At 47.9% G+C, this 9,001-nt stretch overlaps 1 protein-coding gene across 4 annotated transcripts in view; it reads left to right on the top strand.

The window, feature by feature from the left end:
• The first annotated feature begins 2,887 nt into the window (after positions 1 to 2,887).
• Positions 2,888 to 9,001, top strand: part of Jarid2 (jumonji and AT-rich interaction domain containing 2) — a 182,580-nt gene continuing 176,466 nt past the window's right edge. The window contains exons 1-2 of one of the 4 annotated variants that reach the window (XM_028763204.1): positions 2,888 to 2,990; positions 4,846 to 5,049. In XM_028763204.1, coding sequence (XP_028619037.1) covers positions 5,005 to 5,049 — 45 coding nt within the window. In that variant the 5' untranslated portion in view covers positions 2,888 to 2,990; positions 4,846 to 5,004. Of the gene's footprint in view, positions 2,991 to 3,917; positions 4,079 to 4,411; positions 5,050 to 9,001 lie in introns of those variants that run through there. The other 3 variants (XM_028763201.1, XM_028763203.1, XM_028763200.1) reach the window with 3 other exon arrangements.

Genomic DNA, 9,001 nt, shown 5'->3' with positions numbered 1-9,001 from the left:
GGAACTGTGAATTCAAGACCAGCCTTGTCTACACAGCAAATTCCAGGCCAGCAAGGGCTACACAGTGAGAACTTACCTCAAAAAAGAAAAAAAAAAAAAATCTCAATTTGTATGTCCAGCAACTGGTAACAGACAAGAAGCTTGCCCTAACAATTCTTACACAGCAGTTTGCATTTCAGCCTGATTGTGGCCAGCAAACAGCACAAAGTTCAAACTAGAATTAGACCAGGTGAAATCTAGAGATGTCTTTGGTGATAATGGAATTAAACCCTTTCATTTTATAGATGAAACATCTGTCATCCAGATTGGTCAAATGAGTCAGGTGTGGTAGTGCCGCCTTCTATCAAAGCAATTCGGAGGCAGAGGCAGGTGGATCTTTGTGAGTTCTTCACAGTTCCAGGCCAGCGATATAGTTTGAGACCTTGGCTAAAAGAAAAAAAGAATGAAAAGAGAGACACCTGATTCATGTTGATTTAATGATTTAAAGGTTGTCTCAATATGAACAACCTTTAGGGTCCTTGAACTTTTTGATATAATTAAGGATAAGATCTAAAAGTAACACAATCAGGATATGTAATACAAAACTAAGATGTTAAGCTCAAAAGCTTTATCAAGGAGCCTTTGAGATGGTTCAGGGGATTAAAAAGTACCAAATCTGATCTGAGTTCAATTCCCTTCACAAGACTCGAGTGTTTGAGGGAAAGAGCTGACTTTTGAAGACTGTTCTCCAATTCATTCGCATGTACACATAAACAATTAAAATGTGGTTCAAAAGAAAATTAGGAACTTGATACAGTTTGGGTTACACAGAGACCCTTAAAAAAAGGGAGTGAGTGTGGAAGTGGGGAGAGGGCTGGGCAGTTAAGAGTGCTCTTCAAAACACCAGACTTCATTTCCTAGATTCTATAACAGGTGGTTCATAACCTTTAATAACTCTAGTTCCATGGAATCCTATGCTTCGGGCCTCTGCAGACATCCACAATCATGAGCGTGTGCGCGCACGCGCGCGCGCGTGCACACACACACACACACACACATGCACCTATAGTTAAAGACATTTAAAAAACCTTTTAAAAGATTGGGTTTTTAGAGGAGTAGCTGAAATATCAAGGGATATTCAGGTACGAGTAGGTTAAGCAGTCAGGCTTAACTGAGCACTGTATGATACTAAAATGGATTTGGTTAATACAAAAGTAAAAATAGCTCTGTGGCAAAAGTGGCGTGGGAGATGATAATAGCTGCTTAATTGTCTGTCAATAGTCTAAATGTTGGCCATTAGAGTTTGTGTGAGATATTTAAAAATGACATCTTTTCAGTTCTATCAAATTCCCGAGGCTCTGAAGAGAATACAAAAAATTATGTCTGGGCATAGTGGCAAACACTTTTAATCCCATCACCCAGGAGGCATAGCCATATTAATTTCTGAGTTCAAGGCAAGCCAAGGGAACTTCTAGATTGCCTAGTTAAAAAAATAAAGTAAAATAAAGGAAGGGAGGAAGAGGAAAGGTAGATAATACTACTACTGACCCTGGAAAGTTTCCTTTTTTTTTTTTTAAAGAGAGTCAAGTATTCTAGGCTGCTCTTTAACTCCAGATTGTCTTGTAGCCACTACCTCTAGAGAACCAGAATGAGAGGCTTGCATTTACTGGGTCCAGTTGTGTGCTAATTTAAAGAGAATTCTGTATCCTCAGAGGAGGACAGTGCTAGCATGTGGCCAAAGGAATCTACTTAGTTCTCTTAGGAGTTAAAAATCATCACAAGAAAAAGCAAATTAGATCTCCTAAAAAAAAAAAATAAATAAAAAATGGGAAGCAAAGGTAATATTTGGCCTGGCCTGGATGGTGGGGGATGGAAGTCATCAGGAGATAGTTACTCCCATAGCAGGGAAGACTTTCCACCACAAAGGACAATCCATTTTCCTTTTCAAGGAAAACAACACTAGCATTCTGTAAGCCTTATGGAAATGAGCAAATTCTTCCTCTACAACCCCCTTAGGCCTCAACTCACAGAATGGTTTTTCACAGGCCTGTGACTTGGGGTTGGAAGTCTGGCAGGAAACTTCACAGGCCCATGTCTGAGAACCCCAACTTGAAGAGAGAACCCACAAGAAACTCACCTTTGTTCTTTGTAATTGCCTGGGGTCTGACAGATATGACATTAAATTTACACAAAGCTGTTCAAAATCATAACGATGTGGAGAAGCAGACACCTCTAGTGTACAGGTTATAACGATCAGAATGGGATTGGAAAGCACCTTGTGGCAAGACGACCATAAAGTCACTTGGGTGGTCAAAACTGAACTGTACAATAACTGTACAATAGAATGTATTCGATCATTCTATCCAAATGGAAACAGTGCAATATTTAGGACACATTGTAAAATGAACATAAGTTTTAGGAACCTAAAAAAAATGATACACACACACACACATATTAAATAAGGATGTCTTATGTCAACGTATGAAAGAGTCCAATAACATGCTTGGTTCCAAACTAGGGTTTTGTTACTTTATAATCCTCCCCATATGCTTTGGCCAGAATTAACTCGTAGATGTGGAAACCGAGAAGTTTAGGAAAGCCATTGCTTACTTGTCTGAAGTGGCCATTATGCCATTTGAATCCATAGGCGTTAACCTGCTTTTTTAGAACCTTCTAGAAACCATGACTAGCTGCCCCGTAGCGATTAAAATGTAGTGGTCGTGACTCGAGTGCTCGGTTTTTTGAAGTCAGCTGACTGCCCGGAACGAGAGGAAGAATAAAATGCATATGCAGGTGGACGGGAGAGGCTCCGGCCTTCTCGTTTTCCTGAGGCTAGCCAGTCAGATTTGAAAAACAGGACCTTGAAGACCATAGGCTAGAACCAGGAAATTAGCGCACAAGCTGTGGGACTTGATAAAGTTACTGCGAGTGCGAATGCCCCAGAGAGCGACAGCAGGGCCTGCGATCCATTGATCTGAGCGACTGGCGAGCCTGGGCAGGGGCTGGGGCAGGTAAGGCTGTGGGGCACAGACCGTTGGTCTTTCGGGCACTCAGTGTTCGAGACGCTTCCTTACGGTCTGCCTGTGTGTGGCTCGCTCTCCATATTCCGCTGATTTTTTTTCACCTCAGCGTTTGAGTCTCAGTCGCGGACAGCCCTAGTCCTGAGGGTAAAGACCCCCTTAACCGTCTTCAGGGACGGCCGGGCTTCACCTCTGAGCCACCGGCGACGGCCTAGTGTCGCGTCGGCCGGAGGCACGCGGGCTGGCGACCACGAGGCCGCGTGCCTAGCCCGGAGGCTGCCCTGCCCTCCGCCTCGCGCGTGGGGTCGCGTGCGGCCGCGGGCCGGCGTTAAGCCGTGACCTGGGACCACCCCGGCCGCGCGGCGTTCACAAGCTCGGCACACGGGCGCTGTCCTGAGGTGACACCGCCTGCCACGGCAGAAGCAGCAGGCGCCGCCGATCAGCGAGTTCGCACCGAGGATTCCTCTTGGTGCGTGGCCCAGTTTTGCTTAGGACCCGCTCCAACCCCTCGCTGACACCGCCCCCCGCGCCGCCACGCTCCGAGGCCTTCCCCGGGGAAGCCTGGCGGCTTTCCCTCGCGGGCCCGCGGCGCGCTCTCGCGCGCGATTCCTCGATTCCACAGGCGGTTCGCGCCCTGGGTGGGGGCGGGGCGCGCGGGGCCGGGCCGGCGGCCCGCGGGGGGGGGACTGGGGGCGGTCCGGCGTGGGGAGTTCCTCGCTCCCGGACCACACGCTCCGCGGGCCAATCCCGAGCCAGCCTCTAGCAGTGTCGCACGCGGGACACGTCCAAGCGTTTGTTGGCAGGGCCCGGGAAGGGGGAGGGGGGGAGAGATCAGGGAAGGGAGTTGAGTGACAGGAGGTGTGGGGCACGCTGGGAATTGTAGTTCTTAGCTTCCGTGGCCATAGCCATTTTGTAGTCAAGGGACTACAACTTCCAGAAGATCAAGGGGACTATTCTAAGGTGCCCCGGGAATAGGCGGCTCTCCCCCGGGCCGGGCGTCCTGGGGCACTGGTACCCAGCTGCCCGGCTGCAGGTAGACGTGAGGGCAGTGACGAAGGCTTGCATGCGGCGACTGTTGGGTGAGCGGACTGCGGGGGGCGGGGGGGGGGGAAGGGGCTGAGGTGGAGCGACCGAGCGTGCCATGCATTGAGCTAGGGAGCCTCTCTCAATTCCACGACTGGACTCGGCGTAGGAGAGGCGCCTGACGGGCGGCCCGCAAAGGATTCGTTGAGGCCTCTCCGGGGTCTCGTCGACAGGGCTGTGGGAGTTCTCCGTACTGGGCCAGGGCTTGTGGGCAAAGGGTACGGAGGCGTGCGGGGTCTCCGCTGTGGGAGTTTTCGGCTGGCTAGAGGTGGCGAATTCGCCGAGGAGCCCTAACTTGTATAAAAGCAGAGTCCATTTAAAGTTGGGCTGGATAGCCTCTCTCTCATTGGTTAGGGGGCTTGGAAAAAAGAGACTCGGCGAGCCCTCCGCTGTGGTGCTGCCGCCGCCGCCGCCGCCGCCGCCGCTGGAGTTGACTCTTCTGCTCGCACTGCTGCTGCAGCACAAACGTGACTTCCAACATTTTAAATTTATCTTTCCTTTTTCTTTTTCAAGATGTAACTACAGATCAGATACTAAGGACCTTCACGTTTCGCTGATGTAGTTTTTGGAAGAAAAAGGGGGGGAGTGAAGGGCGTCGGTTTTTTTTCCTTTTTTCTTTTTTTTTTTGTGTCTGTTGTATGTTTCGGGGGAAATTTTCCATTATGAGTGTTTTACTAAAGTGAAATTTTCTTGTTTGCTTCGTCCGTCTTTGGCTCTTTTTATTTTTTTCTTTCATCCTTCTCAATTTCGGATTTATTTCAAGGCGAATCTGGCTTTGGGGGAAGAGGAAGAAAAGTCGGATTACAAGATCAACCACCACCAACAACAATAAAAACCACCAGGATATTTTTTTGCAAATTTCTGACGGCTTTAAATTCATGAAGCAATTGTCCCCTTTTGCAATCAGCATTTGGATCTCAGAATGAGCAAGGAAAGACCCAAGAGGAATATCATTCAGAAGAAATACGTAAGTGCTCCTAACAACACATCCTTTGGTTTGCAGTTTTAAGCGATGGTTGTGAATGTCAAGTTTATAGATAATTCTGCAGCTGAAAGGTTTTAAACATAGCGTCCGGTAAGGCTCTTTCTTTTCCAAAAGGGCTTTTCAGGCAAAGTCGTATCTGCCTAGTTTGGTTGAGAAAACAGGCTGGTGTAGAGATACCTCAAGTATATAAATTGACCTCGAATGACACACGTTAATGTAGTTTAGATGAAAGGCAAGGGGTTTTGGTGGAGGTTGGGGTTCTGTGTGGGGGCCTGCAGTGATCTAACTGCATTCTCGGGGGGATTTGGCCCCATATTGCACTTTGCATACAAATGAGCCTGTTATTAGTGTTATTTGGAAAATCGTGTAAGGTATGTGTGTTGGAAGCTCTTTAAGTTGCAATCCAGAGTACGATTATGGCGATCTTCTTGAACTGGCACATCATTTAATATATGTGGCCGCTTTGGTTTATCTAGTTTGCAACATAACCCAGTTGGGAATGTTACAGGGAATGCATTTATTGGTATTGACTTTTATAAAGAGGCTGGTTTTGGTTCTAAAAAGAATTCATGGTTTCTAGTTTGAGGGGCAAACATAGCTCATGTAAATGTGTGTTTGAGTGAATGCATCTGTTAGTACGAATTGTTTCTCCCTGTAAACTGGGTTTCTGAAATTGGGCTTAATGGTTAGATTTGTTTTGTGCAGAGTATAGCAGCGTTTTGCTTGGCATAGGGAGTGTTTTTGTTTTCTGTAGTGTGTGTAGTGGCTTTTTTTTTTTTTTGTAAGTTTGGGGGGAGGGAGTAGAGGGGAGCCAGGGGATTAACCAAATATGCACTCGAGTGATCCGGTGGTTAGCTGCATATGGTTTAGAGCAAAGAACACATTTTTTTTCCCCAGAAAAAAAAAGGCCCTTGAAGATACATAAAGAACAATGCGATCTTATAAGAAAGTTTTATTTAACTAGGGTCGATAATTTGGTCTTAATATTTTTTCTTCCTGGTTAGCGTGGAGTATATAATGGGAGATGACCTTCGGGGCAGTGGTTTTGTAAAATATGTATATATAGATATATATATTTAATGGAAAACCTGAATACCTCTTCCAGAGAGCTGATTCTAATCTATACACGTAAACTTAACTACGAAAGAAACGCAAGATTAAATACTGAAGCTCAACTTACAAAGCTACTCCATAAGGAATTTAAGAATTAAAATACATCCGCATTGCAGAGGGCTGGGTAAAGCGCAAAGGACTATTTTAAACTCTATGTGTAGAAACTGCATGGACACACACAGCCTTGCCTTGGAGCGTGAACTCCTTCCCAGAGCATGTCTGTTTCTGACGTAGCCACAAAGGAGATGGGGTAGAACTTGGGACAAGAACCCCCCCCCCCCCCCCCCCCCCAAGTTGGGGAACACCGTGGGTAGGCTTTTTTTGTTTTTGCTGGAGGCCAGCGGATCCTGTCGAGTCTGGACATCCGGCCGCAAGCTGATGTGGCCGGCGGTGGCCGTGCGAGGCAGAGCGTGAGTTGCTGCTGTGGGAGCCGAGTCCGCTCACGCCGTGCTCCGGACGCAGCCGGCCGGGAGGTTGCGCGGGGCCCGCAGCGCTCTGGGCCGTGGCCCGGGCTCGGGCCGCGGACGCGCGGACGGCCTGTAGGGGGCAGACTCTGGGTTGTGTTCTGGCCTGGCGGGTGGGTGGGGCTCGCGGGTGGCGCGGCGTGCTGTCTCGGGGCGGGACGGGCTCGGTGAGTGAGGCAAGAGGGTAGTGGTGGGGGTGGGGGGTGGGAGGAAGGGAAGGATGCCTCGGGCGCCCCCCGCCGCGCTCAAGGCCGGGCTTGGCGGCTCTGGCTTCTCCACGCCGCCCTGCCCGCCGGCTCCGGCGCAGACTCGAGAGCAACAGGTTAAGCAGGAGAGACGTCAGTGCGCCCCCTCCCCGCCCCGAGGCCCTCTTGACTTGCGCTTTTGCACCCCCCCGTCACGTCCTCTCTCCGCCCCTTGCCCCCTGTGGCTTTGGGTCCCTGGTTCTCCCCTTCACGAGCTGCCGCTGTCTGTTGTCATTGTGACGTCACAAAGGGACAGCCCAGTGGAACCTTCCCCTCCTCCGTGATGTCAAAAGTCGGGCGGGAGGTTCCAGGCGCGGCCTGAGTGGGAGCTGCGGGAGCTGCGGAACGGGGCGTGGGAGGAGGAAAGGGGCTGTGAAGGATGTGCCCGACCTCGACCTTCTGCTTTGAGGTGTTCTAAGTCCCAGCCAGGTGAGCGTTGGGGAGCCTTTTACCCCTCACTGAGTGCCCTTGAACCTTTTCAAACTACTTAGGGGCTGGGGAGCAGGGGGAGGCTCCTTAACGCAGGAATATTTTCACTCAGTTCCAAGTCTTTTGATCGTGGGACATAGCACTGTAGTTCCCACTCAGACCCATGTTAATGAAAGCAAAGAAAAGTGAACTTAGGAAGAGCTTTCTTTACCTTCTGTGGGGATGGAGTTGAGGATTTGGTTACTTTGTCGTCGTGTTTGGTGCCTTTGCAGGAGGTGGCATGGTAACTTTGAAGAGGATGCTGTTAGCATCAGCTATTCGGTCTTTGGGGAAGAGCGGTTTTAGCTGTGCCTAGTTAATCTGCTTGCCTACTGTATTTTGGGGACTCCAGAGAGGAAGGACTGTACTCCAAAGAGCACAGGACTTAGAGATCCACTGGGCTTAGTTCTTAACAGAATAAATGGTTCATGATGTGAATCTTCACTATTCGCTAAAGTGGAAAAATCGTAACTGCTTTTGTCACTTTACTAAATCACTGAGATTATGTGGGTGGAAGATATAAAGCAGTATGCTGCTGTATATGGAAGGTGGCATTATTACTTGAGCTGGTGGAGGGCAGCATGCTTCCTACAATTGCTCTTGGAAGCTTTACATGCCTTCCATTTAGTTCATTGCCTCAGCAAAGAGTTTGAGTGTGATTGTAGATGGAAGGTTTTAGGAGAAATGAGTATTATATTTCTTATTAAATGACATCCTTGAGAACCTCATAAATTGAAATATAATCCTGTCTTAATTGTGTTGGGCATGACTCCCACTACAATACCTTAAATAACTGGGAAAGGTTGCCTTTCAGAGCCCCAATTCACTTGGACAATAAAACAGTCGCATGTTTCCCCCAGTGTGTATTTTCTGCCATCATTCCTGTAGTTGGTTATTCTTAGGGGAAGTAGGGGATAACCAGGCCATTTGGTCTTAGCTTGATACCAGATAGGAACAGATACTTCAAAAACGAATGATCAGGCTGGTGTTTAGGATGTCTTTAGCAGAATTTGTACCACTGTGTTATAATAATGTTAAAAATAGCACATGCTATGGCAGCCTCACATGTGGAAGTCACAGGACAATGCTGACTCTGTTCTTTCATCTTTACTTGGGGTTGAATTCAGAACTTAAGGCTTATTTGGAAGACCTTTCCCTGTGGACAGAGTTGTATCACCAGCCCTTACCTAATCTATTTAGGGATCTAGTTTTTCAAATGCCTCTAATTCCAGAATTGTGAAGTGGAGAGCGTTCAAGGTCCTCTTTAGTTACATGTCCAGTCTGAGTTCATGCTCTTCAGGGCTACATCAAAACAAAACAAAACAAAAACAAAAAAACTGTCTCAAACATTTCCCTGCTCCCTGTGTGGCTCAGTTGGTTTGCCTAACAAACATGAATTCCTGTTTTCAGTCCCAATCTCCTGATAAACTGGGCCTGATGCTGTCTAATCAGGAGGTTTAATCAGGAGTTGGTTATTTTCTGCTAGATAGCATGTACGAGGCCAGCAGCTGGAAATAGGAGACCGTCTCAAAAACATACCCAAGACTACCCCATGACGCCAGAAAGTGAGTTGGCTTTAGAATTCCTCGAAAAACCAAAAACAACAACAACAACAAAAACAAAAAAAAAGCAAAAAAAAACCCA

This window comes from Grammomys surdaster, unplaced genomic scaffold (assembly GCF_004785775.1).
Source record: "Grammomys surdaster isolate TR1022 unplaced genomic scaffold, NIH_TR_1.0 137, whole genome shotgun sequence".
NCBI classification, from domain to species: domain Eukaryota; kingdom Metazoa; phylum Chordata; class Mammalia; order Rodentia; family Muridae; genus Grammomys; species Grammomys surdaster.
Note: the sequence above shows the minus strand (reverse complement) of the source record. Positions and strands in the feature narration are given on the sequence as shown.